This window comes from Acomys minous, assembly GCF_964271855.1.
Source record: "Acomys minous genome assembly, chromosome: 9".
Classification (NCBI taxonomy): domain Eukaryota; kingdom Metazoa; phylum Chordata; class Mammalia; order Rodentia; family Muridae; genus Acomys; species Acomys minous.
Genome location: NC_140490.1, coordinates 43,736,157 through 43,755,297, shown reverse-complemented (window position 1 = coordinate 43,755,297; position 19,141 = coordinate 43,736,157). Strand labels below are relative to the sequence as shown.

Below are 19,141 nucleotides of genomic sequence, written 5' to 3'. Positions count from 1 at the left end.
CCCTATAAATTTAAGGCTAGCGTGGTCTACGTAGTCAAAGGTACACAGTGACACCCTGTCTTAAATGAACAACCAAACTCGAACAACAGCACAAAGGCTAGAATACAAGAACAGAAACAAGGATCTTGTGGAAGAAAACCTTGTGGCCCATTTCTTCAGGATATGTCTTTGGGCGGCTTGGCTTCACTTTCCTTCAGTCCTTTTGTCTCTAACCTGCTGAACTTGTACACCTTGAATATGCTCAAGATCAGGCTCACAGGCTCAGATGCCAGTATGAACCCAATGCCAGCTACTCAAGAAAGGGGACTTCCAAGTGCGACATCAAAGGCCACCATGACAGGACTGTCTTTGGGTGAACAGAAAAAGCAACTGGAAACAAAAGAGAGATGTGCAAGTGTCATCCGGAAGGGAGAAGGTGAGTGGGCTGGCTACTTTCATGTCAACCTGACACAAGCTAGTGTTATCTGAAAGGAGGGACCCTCATCTGAGAAAATTCTTCTATAAGATCTGGCTGTAAAGGCATTAAAATAGTGATTGATGTGGGAGAGCCAAACCCACTGTGGGTGGTGCCATCTCTGGGTTGGTGGCCCTGGGTTCTATATGAAAGCAGACTGAGCAAGCCATGAGAGGCAAGCCATAAGCAGCACTGTCCCATCAGCTCCTGCCACCAGGTTCCTGCCCTGTTTTGGGTTCCTGGCCCTGATGCCCTTCAATGATGAACAGTGATGTCCATCATATAAAGCCATATAAACCCCCTTTCCTCCTCAATTTGCTCTTTGGTCATGGTGTTTTGTGGCAACAATAGAACCACTAAGCCAGTGGACTTTAGTGAAACTCTGAGAGGACATCAGATAGCAGAACACCTCATGTAACAGGCACTTAAGCTAGTGCTTACAGCTGGAGCCTACAAGGTAACCCAAAGCAGGGTGAATGCCTGGCATCTAATTCACTCTGCACCTGCCTTCTCTACCTTGCTTCCCCTGCTGCAGGGATGTAAATCATGCAGAGCATCTCTCTAGAAACTAACGTTATCTGTGATAGCTAACCTTGATGGTCAACCTCACGGGGTTTAAAACCACTATGAAGACAGAACTCGGCCTATGTCCATGAACTCTTTTTTGTCTTGTTTTGTTTTGTTTCTTGAGACAGGGTCTCTCTGTGTAGCCTTGGCTGTCCTAGACTCAATTTGTAGACCAGGCTGGCCTCGAACTCACAGCGATCCACCAGCCTCTGCCTCCCGAGTGCTGGGATTAAAGGCGTGAGCCACCACGCCCAGCCCATGCGCCACCACCCCCGGCCCCATGAACTCTTATCTAGACAAATCGTCTAGGTTATTGGCTGGGGTGGAAAGACCCATGGTAAGTGTGGAACATCCCCTTTCTGCGTCCTGACTGTGGATGCAGGGTAACCAGCTGCCTCCTGCTGCTGAGCCTTCCTCACCAGGATAGACTGCACCCTGGAACTGTGAGTCAATACAAACCCTTCCTTTCCTAACCTCACTCCCCTTCAAGCACTAAGGTTGGAGGGACTTGGGGCTCTGGGTTGTTTGCAGTGTCTGGTTCCAGTCCTACTGAAGGTCTGCAGCCATTGGCCAGGGCAGCTTAGTTGTGTGCGCCTTGTGCTCCTGCCCCAGGTCTTCCTCTCCTTAAACCTAAAGTTACTGTCCACTCTCCAAAGATGAATCTGGGATATTTGAAGTCTCTGCTTGACCCAGTCTTTTTTCTTGACTTTTTTTTTAACATTGCTTTTCTCTGATTGGCATGTTGGGCTGGTTTGCCAAGCAATTTTTGGGGAGTTGCCAAAGCCTGGGCTTTGCCACTAAAACCCTCTGCTTACACCCAGAAGCTGCCTCACAAAAGGAAAAATTGAATACAACATCATCATCATCAACAACAACAACAACAACAACAACAACAACAACACACACACACACACACACACACACACACACGCATGCACACTAAACTAGGTATGGTGATGCGCGTCTATAATCCCAGGACCTGAGTCCTAAGGCAAGAAGATACCAAGTTCTAGGCAGGGTAAAAAGTAGTAAGACTGTACAAAAAATAATAACAGGAGGAGGAGGAGAAGGAAGGGAGGAAGAGAGAATTTGGAAAGACATAGTGACCCTGGATCCATAAGCAGGACCCTGAGATAGCAATCAGAAAGAGTTGTGTGTCAAGATGCACCCCCACGTGTGTGGCCACTCACTGGTAGGCACAGGACTTAAGAGCAGCACAGTTGACACGCCATCAGTCTTAGTTCCACTTACCTCTGTGGGAGTCGCAGTATTCCTCCAAAACCCCCTTGGGCTCGTGCTGAAGGGCTATGTGTGTGAGGCTTCCAGCCTGGGGCCCAGAGAGTGTTAAAGTACTAGCTGAGGAGGAGTGAGGGGAAGGGAAGCTGAGTCACTTTGTTTTTAAATTCTTATCTGACATCACATAAAAATTGTATTAGATTTATTCATGTGGGGTGTGTGTGTGTGTGTGTGTGTGTGTGTGTGGTATGTGTCCGTCCTGGAGCTTGCTCTCTAGACTAGACTGGCCTCACACTCAGAGATCTGCCTGCCTCTGCTGGGACTAAAGATGTACGCCATCACTTCTAGCTAAGACTGGATATTTTAGCAGCGCTGCTAATCTGGCCCTGGAGTCCTAAGGAATTCCTCGAGATCTTCAGTCTAAATTGGTTCAATTATGAGCAAGGGAATGTCTCAGACTAGGTGGACTAGGAATGAGCAACGGCAAGCAGGCAATGGCAAAGTCACCGTCCACTTCCCTTCTCCTAGGCTGCCATCAGAAGGCGCAGCACCTCTGAGCCCGGGTTTGATGGGTGCTTTCTGGGTTGCACCCACAGCTCCTGGTGTCTGACCTCCAAGCTAGCCAGAATGGTGAGGGTAGCCTTTGCTAGTTTTGTCATTTGCCTCTGGCTCCTTCAGCAGCTCCTGAACAAAGTGATAGTTATGAAGACAAGCTTTTCCAGACACACCTGTTTATGCCAGGAAGTTCCAGAGGAACCCTATGAGACCACAGGTGGAGGCAAGCCTACAGAAACTACCCCCCCCCCCCGCACACCTATGGAGCCTACAGAAACTACCCCCCCTGCACACCTATGGAGCCTACAGAAACTACCCCCCCTGCACACCTATGGAGCCTACAGAAACTACCCCCCCGCACACCTATGGAGCCTACAAAAACTACTCCCCCTGCACATCTATGGAGCCTACAGAAACTACCCCCCCTGCACACCTATGGAGCCTACAAAAACTACCCCCCCCTGCACACCTATGGAGCCTACAGAAACTACCCCCCCTGCACATCTATGGAACCTACAGAAACTACCTCCCCTGCACACCTATGGAGCCTACAGAAACTACCCCCCCTGCACACCTATGGAGCCTACAGAAATTACCCCCCCTGCACATCTATGGAGCCTACAGAAACTACCCCCCCACACCTATGGAGCCTACAGAAACTACCCCCCCTGCACACCTATGGAGCCTACAGAAACTACCCCCCCCCGCACACCTATGGAGCCTACAAAAACTACTCCCCCTGCACATCTATGGAGCCTACAGAAACTACCCCCCTGCACACCTATGGAGCCTACAAAAACTACCCCCCTGCACACCTACGGAGCCTACAGAAACTACCCCCCCCCTGCACATCTATGGAGCCTACAGAAACTACCTCCCCTGCACACCTATGGAGCCTACAAAAACTACCCCCCCTGCACACCTATGGAGCCTACAAAAACTACCCCCCCTGCACACCTATGGAGCCTACAAAAACTACCCCCCCCCGAACACCTATGGAGCGTACAAAAACTACCTCCCCTGCACACCTATGGCGCCTACAGAAACTACCCCCCCTGCACACCTATGGAGCCTACAAAAACTACCCCCCCTGCACACCTATGGAGCCTACAGAAACTACCCCCCCTGAACACCTATGGAGCCTACAGAAACTACCTCCCCTGCACACCTATGGAGCCTACAGAAACTACCTCCCCTGCACACCTATGAGAATCAGGCCTGGGAGCTCAACTCAATTGTCATTAAGTGTGCTAGTCTAGCATGCCCCAGGCCCTCGGGTCAACCTCCAGTCTCTCCCCATGTCCCCCCCCACCCCACCCCCACTCACTCACTCAAACTTTCAGAAAGCAGAAAATGACACCATGTTGAAGATTCTACAGGGCTAGCTGATGACTGATGGTTAGAATTTGGTCATTGTGCAGAGCTGTGATGTCGCCGATCCAGGGCTAATTATCCTGGGGTATCTTTAATCCCTTCAATAGCTATTCATGACTACTTCTGGAGGGCTGGGATTACAGCATGCCTCTATAACCCTCTGAGAAGTGTCTTTTCAGAAAATTATCTTTATTTTTACTGAGCATACAAAATTATGGGTTTTACTTTCATATCTTCACAATGTCTAGAGTATAATTCATTCTTTTTCACTCCCCATTACCTTTTTTGTACCCACTAAGTCCTCCTCCTCTTTCTCCCAAGTAGTTTCCTTTCTACTTCCATACTATACATGCGTGTACATACCTTTTAGAGACATCTAGATTCATCTAAGAGAAAGCATGGGCGTGCATCTTTATGACTGCCTCATTTCTCTTAACGTGATGGCCTCTAGCTCCATCCATTTCCCTAAAAATGACACAATTTCATGATTATAAGTCTCTCTCTCACATACACACAGACTTGGATACAGTCTGATTCCGTATCTTGGCTCTTGTGAATGGCCATACAAAGAGTGTGCAGGTGTCCTGGCCATGTGCTAAATTAGTCCTTCAGGTGTATAGACAGCAGGATTTAGCTGGATCATTAAACAGTTCTATTTTTAGGTTTTGGGGGTAGTTTTGTTTTGTTTTGTGGGTTTTTTTTTTGAGACAATATTTCTCTATGTAGCCTTGGTTGTCCTAGACTTGCTTTGTAGACCAGGCTGACCTTGAACTCATAGTGATCCGCCTGCCTCTGCCTCCTAAGTGCTGGGATTAAAGGCGTGTGCCACCACACCCAGGTGGTGTTATTTTGAGGAATTACCATGTTGAGTTCCATAGTGGCTGCATTAATTTATTTCACTAACGTCTGTGTATAACCCTGGCAAACTATGTCCTCATTTGGCCAGCATTTGTTACTTTGACTTTTTCCTCGTGGAGATGAAATAAGACTCTGCAGTTCTTTCACTCATGTTAGCCTCTGGGAAAACCCTCACAGACGTGCCCAATGTTCTTCCTCACTGAAGCCCATGGCTTTTAAGCCCCTCAAGTTAAGCACTGGAATTAACCACTGCCTTTCTCCATAAAGATGGGGCACCCACGGTTGGGTTACATACTACAGCAGTCTTGAAATCTTTTACACATCACAGCATAGAGGATGTGATCAGTTTTGCACATGGCAAAATGAAGTGTTTCCAATTCTAAAGTGAAAGGCTCTCCATATGTTGGCATGGCTCTTTGGAGCATCTATAAAGTTTTCCCCAGTGTTCTGACAGTGTTTATTATACACCAGAGCTCTGGTTTTTGTTGTTGGTTTGGGATTTGTTTGTTTGGGGGTTTTGTTGTTGTTGTTTGGTTTTTGTTTGTTTGTTTTGTGACAGGGTTTCTCTGTATAGCCCTGGCTGTCCTGGACTTGCTTTGTAGACCAGGCTGGCCTCAAACTCACATATATCTGCCTGCCTCCGCCTCCCTAGTGCTGGGATTAAAGGTGTACGCCACCACATCCAGCTTAGAGCTCTGTTTTATAAAAACAGATGGGGAGATGGCTCAGCAAGTCAGAGCACTATGAAGGGAAAGAAAAATCTTTTTAAAGTCACTACTCTTGGGAAGTAGTCGGTTAGGTGGCAATAAGAAACAATTAGCTACCTTCTCCATCTTTATGTGTTAATGTCCATCTGGGTGCTGGGAAGGTCCAGGATAGGATCTCTGGGACTAGATGCAGATTCTCCTCCAGTTCACTTCATCTCATGGGTTGCCCAAGCTGATGGCTCAGGCAACTCATCAGGATTCAAAGAAGAAAGAGGAAAGGGATCCCAGGGTTCCTTCTCTAGAGACTGCCTGTACTGTGGCCAAGGAGGAAAACTCAATTTTCTTACAGCTAGGGCTGTGAAAGCTGCTTCTAGCCAAAAACCACGGGGGTCGGGGTCCGTAAAAAGAGGCTCTTTGATCTGTAGAAAGGCCTCTTTGCAGAGATCTCCAGTAAGCTAAAGTATGCCTGCTTGTCTGAGAGGGGAGCCCTGGACTGCTAACTTATTTGTGAATCTAAAGGGAAATAAGACATAAGAGAGAGATAGAAAATAACACACACACACACACACACACACACACACACACACACACACACACTCATCTTAATTTTAACTGGATGAAGTTAAGCATCTTAATTTCAACTCCATTTATTGTTGGTCACCGTACTTAAATTTCTGAGATAAGAGAATTACCTCATAGTAAAAAAAAGGCGATTAATCACAAAAACAGATGAATTCTAAAATACAACAGTTTACATGTTTTTAAACTAAACATTTCTTTTTTTTTTAACTAAACATTTCTTATCTATGAATCCGGTACATAAGTTCATAGTGAGTTCATAGTGACAAAGGTTAATTGACAAGGCCTGAAGGTTAACAGGGTCTAAAAGTTACAAGGCTATATATTTTTCAATTAGGACTGACCTAGCTACACATCCTCCAGTTCTCTTAGTTCAAAGTGAGTTCAGGACAACAATTTTATCTGTCTTTCATTCTAAGAAACAAAATAAATTTAAGATGACAGCAATATGATACCACAAAGTGACAAGGTATAAGGAATTATAACAGAACAGTTTGTATATTTAGACATTAAGGTTTGTACTCAATTGAGACATTTCTAGGTAGGCCCATTATATCTTGAGTTCATGGGAAGTTTAAACCAACTTGCCTATATTTTTGGTGCATTATCAGGATTCGTGGTGTCATCTGGAGTGAAGGCTTATCTGACGTCATAAATCTGCTTCAAGGCTGACCCCTAGTGAGGCATCTGGAGATCCACAAGGGCATTTTTTGCAGCCATAAGCTTTCTAAAATTGTTTTAGAAAATCTATAACAATTTAACTTTTAAAACAATTTTAATCAAATTAGGAGTTCCACAATCAGAAATTAAGTCATCTGAACAGTAGTACACCTTCAATAAGATCCCGTAGGAAGTTTGCTCAATCAGAGCTGGTCAATACTCAGAAAGTGATGGTTCACACCAATGCCAAACTTTTTTTTTCTATCTTTTTGTTTTGTTTTATTTTTCGAGACAGGGTTTCTGTGTATCTTTGGCTGTCCTGGACTCCCTCTGTAGGCCAGGCAGGCCTCAAACTCACAGCAATCTAACCGCTTCTGCCTCCTGAGTGCTAGGATTAAAGGCATGCACCACCAAGCCTGGCTCCAATGCCAGATTTTAGAAAGATGCAGAAGTGCACAATTGACTGGGTTGTCAGAGGTTGGAAGCAATTCTGGGGTCTATCACTGTACAGACCTTGCAAAATACTGGATCACCTCCTAGAAAGCCCAGATGATTAATGAGCTCCTTTAACAAAATAGCTCTTGCCACTTATGCTTAACAGGTAGCCAGGAAAACATTTACAGGTGTGATGAGACTCATGGCACATTCCAAACTCTGTAGCATTTAAAATTTGGAGCTTAGGCAGGAGTAGCGACACATGCCTTTAATCCCAGCATTTGGGAGGCAGAGAGAGATGGGTCTAATCTACAGAGAGAGTTCCAGGACAGCCACTGCTACATAGAGAGAGAGAGACCCTATCTCAACCACAAAATATAAATATTTTTTAGCTGGGTGTGGTGGTGCATGCCTTTAGTCCCAGCACTTAGGAGGCAGAGGCAGGTGGATCGCAGTGAGTTCAAGGCCAGCCTGGTCTACAAATCGAGTCCAGGACAGCCAAGCCTACAAAGAGAAATCCTGTCTTGAAAAATCAATCAATCAATCAAACAAACAAACAAAATATATAAATATTTTGAGCTATATCCTGATATAAAACTGAAGTAAATTATATCTCTAAGCCAGTTGGTCTGAGTACTAAAAAATGAGGGAAAACAGTACAATTCATTTTTATGAGGCCAATGTAGACTAGAGAAGGGGAAATTACAAAAAAAAGCAAACTTGAGTCAGTTTGATGTTAAATGGCATGAGTTTATCTAAGTGAAATCTAACATTTATTTTAAATTGCATCTTGTCGGGTATCTCAAGATCACAAAACAGTTCTATTTTTAGCTTTTTATTTTTTATTATTTTCAGTGGATGTGAGCAAAGTAACAAGTTTGATACACAGGGATGAATATGCGATGAAGCCCATCATTTGGTACAATTAATATCCCACACACCAAAAGGCGACAGCAATGAATTTAATGGCAATGAGCCAATCTAACTGACACACTAATGAACAGAAGGTAAAAGAACTACTGTTAACAGCACACACTGAAAGAGCTTTAATAATTCTAATTCATAGCTTCCTGTCAGGAGGGTGGTACGTGCTACGGCATCAGGGAAGGTCAAAGGACAACGTTGTGGAGTCGATTACCCCCTTTCACCATTTGTGTTCTCTGGTCTGGACTTGGGTTATCTGGCTTAGTGGCAAACACCTTAACCTATGGAGCCATCTTTCCAGCCTACGTGTGAAAGAGGCAGCTCTCTGCCAGAGAGACAAGAGAGAGGGGAGGGAGAGAGAGAGAGAGAGAGAGAGAGAGAGAGAGAGAGAGAGAGAGAGAGAGAGAGAGAGAGAGAGTTTGTAGCTTCATATGGGAGCCAAAGGAGGATACTGCGTGTCCTGCTCTACTCTTCTTGGCCGTATTCACTCGAGACGTGGTCGCTCTATGAACCTAGTACTAGCATGCCTCAGCATGCTCCTGCCTCTTCCCTTCCTCCCCCCTACAGGGTTGGGATTACCGCTGTGCATGGCCGCACCTGCTTTTTACATAGTTGAACTCAGGCCCTCACAGACTTGGGCACTGCTTCTTTTCTTTCAGTTTGTGTTGTGTTCAAGGCAGTTGGTCCTGATCAAAGCTAGTCAGATTAGTTCCCTGTGTCTTCCCGATGAAGCACTGCTGGGAATGTCTTAAGATCGCCGTCAGATGTTACTTAGACTATTCTACTGGGTAAATGCAGCAACACCCACATGTACGTGGTTCTGCTGCCTAGTTAGTAAACTCTAAACTGCAATTTCAGGCATCCTGAAATCCACTACTGTGGTGGCTGTCAAGGACCCAGGGACACAGGAAGAGGCCCTCGCCATTATTTCTGAGCGGGACTGAGGATACACTGTCTACAACATTTGTGTGTGTATGTATATGTATAAATATGAGTTCAAGACCAACCTAGACTGAATAGAGAGAGTCTGTTCCAAATTGAAACTAAGAAAAAAAATGATATGAGGGGGCTAAGAGGGAGGGAATGGATGAAAAATGATTAGCAAGATGTTCATTGTTAAACCTGAGTCTTTGGTTGGTACAGGGGAGGGGATCCAATTACTCTATATTTGAAAAAGACTTCATTTCTTTCTTTCTTTTTCTTCTTTGGTTTTTCAAGATAGGGTTTCTCCCTGTAGCCCTGGACTCACCTCGTAGACCAGGCTGGCCTCCAACTCAACAGAGGTTCACCTGCCTCTGCCTCTTGAGTGTTGGGAAAGCTGTCTGCCACCACAGCTCATCTGTTTCTTTGTTTTTCGAGACAGGGTTTCTCTGTGTAGTCTTGACCATCCTGGACTCTCTTTGTAGACCAGGTTGGCCTTGAACGCACAATGATCCACCCGCCTCTGCCTCCCAAGTGCTGGGATTAAAGGCCTGTGCCACCACACCCAGCGTCCTCATTTGTTTCTTGAGAACACAGTCTTACTATGTAACCCAGGGAGACCTTGAACTCTTGGCAATCCTTTTGCCTCAGCCTCCTGAGCTCTGGGATAACAGGCTGAGCCACCATGCCTGGCTAATTTCTTTCAAAACACCCCCCACCCCCACCCCCACCCCCACACCTAAAGCTTTTCTTTCCCAGATTCTTTAAGAATAAAGATTTCATTATCTCCTTGAACAGTTTATTTACATCTCTACCTCATAGTGCATTATTGTGCCTTCTTAGGAATATATTCTTATGATGAAGGTTTATTTAAAGTTTATTCTTTAAAAACAGTTCATTTTTGAGTATTCACGCACAAGGACTCTATTATGCTCTAGACATAATAAACATGTTCTTTACATTCATTTAACAGAAAGTGAATAGTGCAGACAGAGAAACAATGTATAAGCAAATGTGCATTTTAATGTAGGCAGGAAATCTAAAGGATTCTATCAATAGAGACTTGGGAAAATAAGGTACTTTCTCTAGATCAGCTGTTCTCAATCTGTTTATCATGATCCCCAGGGGGTCACATATCAGATATTTATTTACAATTCATAAAAGTAGCAAAAATTAAAGTTTTGAAGTAGCAACAAAATAATTTTATGGTTGGGAGTCACAACATGAGCTGTATTAAAGGGTTTCAAAGCATTAGGAAGGTTGAGAACCCCTGCTCTAGATAGTAATTAAGGAAGATCTTTCAGAAAAAGCCACTCAGACCTCATATGTATTTGTGTCACAGAGTTTATGTGTATATTTTCTTATTTCCATGTTGATTTTTGTTGTTTTGAGACAGGGTTTCTCTATGTAGCCTTAGCTGTCCTGGCCCACAACCATCTATAATGTGATCTGATGCCCTCTTCTGGCCTGCAGGTGTACATGCAGACAGAGCACCGTGTACCTAATAATAAATCTTTTTTTTTTTTTTTTTTAATTCTTTTTTAAGGCAGATTTTCTTTGTGTAACAGAGGGCTGGCTCTCCTGGATTCGTTTTTTTGTAGACCAGGCTGACTTTGAACTCACAGAAATCTGCCTACCTCTTCTGGGATTAAAGGCGTGTGCTACCACACCCGGCTTTACATGTTGAAATTTCAATCCTGTCACCTCATGTGAAGAGTGGGGAGGCAATTAGTACATTTATTATTACAGTGCCAACAACTTTTACGTTGGGTAAGTCAGAAGACTTCTCTTTTTTAACTAAGGGCCAAGTGAAGTCAGAAAACTGTCCTTAGAATGATCAAGCAGGCACGTGATCTCCAACACTGTAAGAAATAAAATTGCAGTAACATGGCTACCTAATATGTTGACTGCCATGTTTATTGTTTAGACAGGGTTACACTTTGTAGCCCTACAGCCCGTTAACCATTTTGGACTGATGCCGGACAGCTGTGGCCCACTCCTCTTATCCCAGCACGTCGGAGAGGTGGCAGAGGCAGGTTCTACAAAGTGAGTTCCAGGACTGCCTAGGCTACACTGAGAAACCGCCTGGGGGTGGAAGTGGGGATTAGAGCGGGCCTTGGATTAAAGGCGAGGCTCACCACGCCCAGCTCCCACCAGTAGCTTCTTTACTCCTGTGAAGGCACCAGATCAACTCTTGAGCTCGTGGAGGGCGGGGGACGGGGGAGTTCGTTACGCTCCGCGAGTGCGGCCACTAACAAGTCGCATAAAACTGAACTGAAAAGAAAAAGGACACCTGCTCGTTGCAGAAAATGATTGTTATTTGCAACCTGTTTTGCCAAACCTCTACTTGCATCCTGGTGTTACATCGTTAACGGCTTTTTTTTTTTTTTTACATAAGCACATTTTATGTTAAATGGTCTGTTGGCCATTTCAGAAATCTGTAAATCTAATGGTCAATTCATTAGAAAGAAACATGTGGCTGAATGATGTGCCCAGTTCTGTAACTGTAGCACTTGGGAGCCTAAGGCAAAAAGACAGTGGGTTTGAAGCCAGCGGGCCACAGCAGAAAGGGGTGGGACTATGTGGCACCGATCAGTAATCAGCGTTGCTGTATAGGGGCGGAGGGCACCTGTGGCTCTGGGACTCCGCACACCAGCGCTCTCCTTGCTTGGGGCAGCGGATAGAAGAGCGACTGTCTCTGCGGAGGCGACCGGAAGCGGACTCGCACAATCCGGCTCGCCGGGCAGGGTGAGCAGGACTGGGTACCGCCCCAGCCCACCCTTCTTCATCGCCCGCCCATCCCGGAGACCGTATCCGCCTCGTCCCGCGATAGCTCATCTTGGGTCCGCCCACCTACTCAACGGCTCTGCCCTCAGGCCCGTTCTAAATCACTGCGCACGCGCTGTGCGGCCCATAACGACTTCGCCCCGCCCTTTCTCCGTCCGTCCGGGGATCGCCGTGCGCTCCTCCGCTTTAGCGTTTATCCATTCTTTGCTCCCGCCCTCGCAATCCCGTAACAGGCCTCTGATTGGTTACCTGTCCTCGTGGTCTACGCGGAGCGTGATTGGTCGGTGGCTTCGTCCAATCGGCGGCGGGCTGTCGGATTCAAATCCAGAGCGTTGGGCCTGCGGTCGTTGGCCTCATTCGAGTCGTTACGCCGGCCATAGGCGGACGTGGAGCTCCTTGCGCCTGGTTCCCGGCTTCCGTTTTCTCCTCCGCGCGCCGGCAGGATGGCCCACAAGCAGATCTACTACTCCGACAAGTACTTCGACGAGCACTACGAGTACCGGTGAGCGGCGCCTGCGGAAGAGGGCCGGCTCGGGAGGTCAGACCCGGTGGTCGGGGCTCGTCAGAGGCCTTTGTCCATCGGGGGGCGGCCGGGCTTTGTGTCGCGTTGCGGGGTTGGCAGGAACCGGGGGTGGAGGAGGCATCGGAGGGTCCGGCACCGCCGCAGCTGGGAGTTGACGACCGCACCCCGCACTCGCCTGGACGGACCTGGAGGGGAATTCCCTGGAAACGCACCCGACGTGGCTTTGCGAGTGGCTGTTGGGGTGGTAACGCTTCAGAAGCATTAACTCTTAAGGCCTTATTAAAGGGCTCAAGATCGAATTAAGAACTCGAGATTGCCCTCTGAGGTCTTTTTTGTTGTTGTTGTTTTGTTCTTTTGGAGAGAAGTTGCTTTGTTTTCGTTTTTTTTTTTAAGTTAGCCCTCAACGGTTAGTGTAGTTTGGCCACGTTTTGGGGCTTTTGAGAAAAATTCGGGGTTTGAAACCCTGAGATGCGCTGGAAAGTAGGAGCTGCGTTAGTATACTTGGCAAATGGGATTGTGCCAAGTAGGGGGTTATTACAGGTAACTTTGTTGTATTCTTGCTGAATTGAGGTGTGGTTTCAAAGGCCTTTCCGCTCTCTGGTCCTTCTCAGTTGGGACTAGAGCGTTGCATTCTGGGACACGGTCAAGCTACCCAGATTGGAAAAACTTACGCTGCTCTCGGCCAAATAGTGACCTTGTTTTCTGTTTGCTGCCTTTGTACGTTAGCCACCAGCATGCTGTTTGAGAAATAAGACAGTTTTTCTGACAGTGGATTCCCCGCCCTCTCCCCCCACCATTCTCTCACGCCCCTGGTATAGAAAACTGGCTCCCTAGGACATTTTACAGTTTAGTAATGCAAGAACGTCAGTGTTTTTAACTAGAAAAACTCATTTTTTAAACTATAAAGCTTACGTAATCCTTACGTAATAATTACAAACTTCACAATTGTAACAACGTGATAAGTAGGCATAAGGTTCGGGGTTATAGTAACTCAGCCCACCTAGTTACTATGACAGAAAATTTGTGCTATCTTTCAAAACTTGATAGATAAATAATTTTTTGGGGGGGGTGTCCAAGTGTTTAGCATATTGGCTTATATACATATCTTTAGGACGCTGCCAGATTCAAGATAGTTTTTAAACTTGAGCTATATAAGTTGTAGGTGTTGTGTTTGGGAGCAATTGATGTGTCTGAAGTAATTTATTCCAAATTAGGAGCTAATCTCTTACCCACTGTTATGGTACCTGGAGCTTAAGAGATTAAACATTAAGTGGCTTTTTAAGCTTGCTCTTCTGCCTCAGCCTTCCATTTGGGAAGGTTATAGGTGTATCTCCACACCTGACTTGAGTGAGCTTCGTTGACCAACGTTTACAAAACAGGAGTTATCGAGGTGCTCTTGGAAGGGACTGTCCTGGTGATAAGACACAGCTGTGAGGCTAGGGTGGTTTATATACAGTAGAACTGTGTGTTGGGTAAGTTTCAAAACTTAGTCATTTTGTTGGGGTTGTTGCTAAGAACAGGGAGTTGCCCCTCCTTCCCTTTTTTCCTTTTTCTTTTTGGGTTTTCAAGACAGGGTTTCTCTATAGCCTTGGCTGTCCTAGACTCACTTTGTAGACCAGGTTGGCCTCAAAACCACATCATTGATCCCACCCGCCCTGCCTCTGCCTTCACCTCCCAGAGTGCTGGGATTAGAGGCGTGCACCACCACACCATGCTTTTTCCCCCTTCTGTTTCTTTTTTGCATTTTTGTGATGTCAGCCCTGGCTTCCTGGAACTCTATGTAGACAGGGATCTGGCTGCATCTTCCTTCCAAGCCCTAGGAGGTACGGTGTACTTATTTACAGAAGGAAAATTGAGGATTTTTTCTTGGTACTCTCATAAAGTGATACTATATGGCACTTTTGTGTTCCAACAAAAACTGGATTTTGGAAATAGTTTTCCTTGCAAATGGTCAGTAATAAAATATAGGTAAAATCAATAGTGGGTTTGACATTGCTTAAAATCTTTCATTATAATCAACCCCTGACATGCAACCTGTTGACACAACTTATGATAGAGGAGGTGCCTCCTATTTGAATGCCTTGTAGGCACATTGTTGTATTATTTCTGAGAGCAAATAGACAAGTGTCACATGTCATTTGAGACAGATGATATCAGTGAAAACATAAGATCACAAGGCATTTTGTACAGTCTTAAAAATTGGATGTTGAGGATGAGGCCCTTCAGGGTCCCTGGGTTTTGGAGAAAGACCCCATCTCAAAAATATGTAGCCCAATATGCCCTGAAACTTGGCAATCCTTTCTGCCCCCTTAGGATCTATAGCTCCAAAACAATAACAGAAATATTCAGCAGTGCTTCAAGAAATGTGTGCCAGCTGGTATGAGTAAGACTTTCTATAGTTGCCTGGAAGTGGGGGAGGTGTGCAATGGTAGTGAGCATAATTCTGTAGCCATTTTAAAGTTCTTTTAAGGGTTATGTGCACTCAAATAATAAGCTACAACCTAAAATCTATGTTACGGACAACTTGGTGCTTGAAATGGGTTATGAATTGAGCTGTTTCCAAAAGTACAGAACTGAATTTGCATTTCCATCATCTCACAGACTTACACTGCTCAAAATTGATAATTGCTAACTTTGTATAAACTTATTATCAGAAAAAGGTAAAGAAAGGCTGACAATTAGGGTTTTAGAAAGAGATACTTTGTGTTAATTAAATGTTTTATGGAAGCAAGGGTACAGATTTGTGTATATATTTGTTAAAATCGTGTGTATTTGCTTTGGCCCTGAATCAAGGCCAGCAGTTTACCAAAGCTGTTGGCTTCAAGCAGGAGCCTAAAGAAATGTCTTTCTATGGTCTGTTGGCCATTTCAGAAATCTGTAAATCTAATGGTCAATTCATTAGAAAGAAACATGTGGCTGAATGATGTGCCCAGTTCTGTAACTGTAGCACTTGGGAACCTAAGGCAAAAGACAGTGGGTTTGAAGCCAGCGTGCCACAGCAGAAAGGGGTGGGGCGATGACCATGACAAAGAACAGCGGAGTGATGATAGATGTGGTAGCTGATAAGTCTTAATAATGGAATTTGACGATTTCTGTATAATACTTGGCTGTTTAGTTTATTCATTAAATTATATGTTAATTAAATCTGTTACCAAAAAAATTATTTTAAAAAAGATTATTGTGGGTTTTTCACGCACAAAAAATATTGTACATATTTATAATGGCTTGATAATTAAAAAACTATTGTATGCCTACCCTACCGAAAGTTCTTGAAAAGTACCAGCAACTTACTGGGAAACTAAAGGTCTATATGAAGCTCCAAGGGCGTGAATATTTGAAGTTAATATTTTTGCTTTTAATTTTGAAGCATGGAACAAACTATGGAAAATATACTAGACCTACAGATCTAGTGTTGGATAACAGGAGACACGTTAGCTGCCTCCTTTGTCCATTCTTTCCCCACCCCACCCTCCTTTATTAAAGGTTTAGATTACTCCATCCCAGATAGAGGTAGCAACTAATTCTGGCATTAGGCTCCTTCTTTATTCTTCTCTGCAACACTATTTTAAAATTGCTTCTGGCTTCAGCTTGCTTCTCTAGCTATCCTGCTACCATGAATCTGTATCCCACAGGAGAGAGAGTGGGTAGTTTTATACTCTGGAATTATCTTTCTCTTTAAGTGTACTTTTCAGTACTTGAATATTTTCTGCCCATATCCTGTAGTGTACAAGTTGTTTCGTGACCAAAGGAAGCTAGAGCAGAGGGTGGGGTGTATAATAACGTGCCCAGCTTAGATTTTAAAGGTCTTTTCCTGGAAGATTACTCAATAGCAAATACTCTGTTAGGAAGTTAGCCGTAAAGAATAAGATGCCTCAGCCAGGCGTGGTGGGGCATGCCTTTAATCCCAGCACCTCGGAGGCAGAGGCAGGCTGGTGTGCAAAGCCAAGGCTACACAGAGAAGCCCTGTCTCAAAGGACCGAAAGAAAGTAAGAAAAAGATGCCTTTCATTTTTGTACAGCTTACTATTGGCCTGATACTTAAAAGGAAGTCCTCAAAAACAAGAAATATTGGTTATTATATCTATAACAATCATGGGTAGTCACTAAGTCCCAAGACTGATACAAATAGTATTGTAATCTAGCATGGTTTTAGAGAAATGAGTTTGTTTTGAGGACAAAACCCTTTAAATTTCTCAAGGTACCTGTATAAAGTGATAATGATAGGAAACTAATCTTTGGCTGAATCTTTTAACAGGCATGTCATGTTACCCAGAGAACTCTCTAAACAAGTACCAAAAACTCATCTTATGTCCGAAGAGGAGTGGAGGAGACTTGGTGTCCAGCAGAGTCTAGGATGGGTTCATTACATGATTCACGAGCCAGGTAAGCTCTGCTCTAAAGTACTAGCGGAAAAGTAGTTGGTGGGGGTCATCTTTTTAATAACTCGAACATTAGGTGTTAACTAAAACTAACTGACAGCTCAACCCCATCCCTTACTCCTCAAATAATGAAAGTGATAGGAGCTAGGCAGTGGTGGCTCACGCCTTTAATCCCGGCACTCGGGAGGCAGAGGCAGGTGGATCGCTGTGAGTTTGAGGCCAGCCTGGTCTACAAAGTGAGTCCAGGACAGCCAAGGCTACACAGAGAAGCCCTGTCTCCCCCCCAAAAAATCCAAATAAACAAAAAAATGACTTAGATACTTAGCATAAAATGGGTGTTTAAACTCTGTACTTCTTCTTTTTTTAATGCTTGTAAAGAAAAACGGTGTACTTCTTCTTTTTTTAATGCTTGTAAAGAAAAACGGCATTGTTAAACTTGAGCCTGCATTTTAACTTTCTTGGGATGGTGACACATATATTTAAGAGTTCTAAAATTCCCCCTATTACAAAAGCAGTGGAGGAACTTAATTGTAGATTCCTGGCCTTCCTCACACTGAATTGTGAGGCTCTCCTGTGTTAATTAATTTTTATCCTTTGAGATAAGGCCTTCCTACAGAATCCAGGCTTGATTGGAATTCTCTCTCCCTCCTTTCTTAGCTCAGTGTGGGGATTACAGGTATGCAGCACCACAACTTGCTTTCTGTCTGGTAGGCTTGTTTTGTGTGCTGAGATTCAACCTTTGTACTTGCTAGGCACATACATACTCTACCGCATGTATAGCCAACTTTGTGGTGATTTTTGATGTACATTAGCTGATTTGAATGAGGTGTTCTTTTCCCTCTTTTCACTGGAAAAAATTTTACAGGTAGAAACCATTCTTCCCAGAGTAAGCCAAAGATTAAAATAGTGGAGTAATGCTATTATAAGATTGTTTGATAGTTTAGATAGATAGATAAGATAGTTTAGTGTTTACTCTAAAATAGTTTGCTTGTGTTTAGTTTTTACTATATTGAGACATTAGTTTTAAACATTTCACACAGTGACTGGTTGTTTTGACATGAAACTTAATGATGAATATTTCCTTTCCACAGAACCGCATATTCTTCTTTTTAGACGACCTCTTCCAAAAGAACAACAAAAATGAAGTGCAGCTGGGATCATCTAGTCTTTTTCAAACTTACTGTATATGTGTATATAAGGTAGTATTCAGTGAATACTTGGAAAATGTACAAATCTCTGATCCATACCTGTGCATGAGCTGTATTCTTCACAGCAACAGAGCTCGGTTAAATGCAACTGCAAGTAGTTTGTTTTAAAGTTGTTAAAGATTTTCTTGTAGTTTTTTCTTAATATAAGTGCTTGTTTTACTTTACCTGTTACTTTTGTTAAATAAAGTTTGTATGTTGCATTTATCACTGTTGTTGAAATTAATTTGACTTCTTCAATAATTTTACCCCGGGAGAAAATAAACATACTTGAAAAAGAAATATTAAGCTCCAAACCATGGGCTAAAGTCAAAGTAGATTTTACAGCTTTGTTGCTTGTCAGCTTCCCACATTAACTGAATTCTTCAAGAGAACAGAAAACCCAACTTAATACTATTTGATAGTGTCCATATGTCTACAAAACACAATGGATTCAGAGAGAAGTGTTTAGTGCCGAAGCACTACGCTTCAGAAAGACCACATTGTGTGCTTGTTTGGATAGTAGTCGTTTGTGGACCAAGAGATTTGGTACAGACACATTAGTGGACTGCCATGAGAAATGTACACGGGTTGCCAGTAACATAAGACCCTAGTTAGATTAGCAAGGGTGACTTCACACTGAGCACAGTAAACACACCGAGCCCCCAGCCGGCGGTGTGTGGGCATACCTGAAGACCTGGGGCTGTCGGGCTGGCTTGCTTGAAATAAAGGGCTGGTGTTTAATTCTAAACCTACAGTTTGACTCAAAACCTGTGTCAAACGCCTCACATAGTAGGCTTCCTTTTTCTGCCCTTAGATTGCGCAGCTGCCTATTATACAGATTGCAGCATAGGTTTCTCATAACACAACACATTCGACCCTTGTTCTGGTTCCTTTTTTATTGGTTTTTTGAAACAGGGCTTTTCTGTGTAATGGCACTGGCTGTCCTGGACCAGGCTGGCCTCCAACTCAGATCCACCTGCCTCTGCCTCCCAAATG

The 19,141-nt window shown here is 44.2% G+C and overlaps 1 protein-coding gene and 1 long non-coding RNA gene across 2 annotated transcripts; one reads left to right on the top strand and one right to left on the bottom strand.

Annotated features, from left to right (window-relative positions):
* Positions 1–1,541: 1,541 nt before the first annotated feature.
* On the bottom strand, positions 1,542–12,434 carry LOC311606011. Its single transcript, XR_014782151.1, has 3 exons — positions 12,307–12,434; positions 4,550–4,651; positions 1,542–2,377 (listed from the first exon to the last, which is right to left on the bottom strand). It is a non-coding gene; the product is annotated as an uncharacterized lncRNA (long non-coding RNA).
* Positions 12,420–18,373, top strand: CKS2 (CDC28 protein kinase regulatory subunit 2). The gene is made up of 3 exons (XM_084796945.1): positions 12,420–12,559; positions 16,835–16,962; positions 18,050–18,373. The coding sequence occupies exons 1-3, from the start codon at positions 12,501–12,503 to the stop codon at positions 18,100–18,102; spliced, it is 240 nt and encodes a 79-aa protein (XP_084653071.1). The 5' UTR covers positions 12,420–12,500; the 3' UTR covers positions 18,103–18,373.
* Positions 18,374–19,141: the final 768 nt, after the last annotated feature.

What these genes read in the sequence shown, in the direction of transcription:
- CKS2 (XM_084796945.1), top strand. Translation starts at nt 12,501, where the DNA reads ATGGCCCACAAGCAGATCTACTACTCCGACAAGTACTTCGACGAGCAC. An exon ending in GACGAGCACTACGAGTACCG is followed by an intron (nt 12,560 to 16,834) that starts GTGAGCGGCGCC and finishes ATCTTTTAACAG; the next exon opens with GCATGTCATGTTACCCAGAG. An exon ending in TTACATGATTCACGAGCCAG is followed by an intron (nt 16,963 to 18,049) that starts GTAAGCTCTGCT and finishes TCCTTTCCACAG; the next exon opens with AACCGCATATTCTTCTTTTT.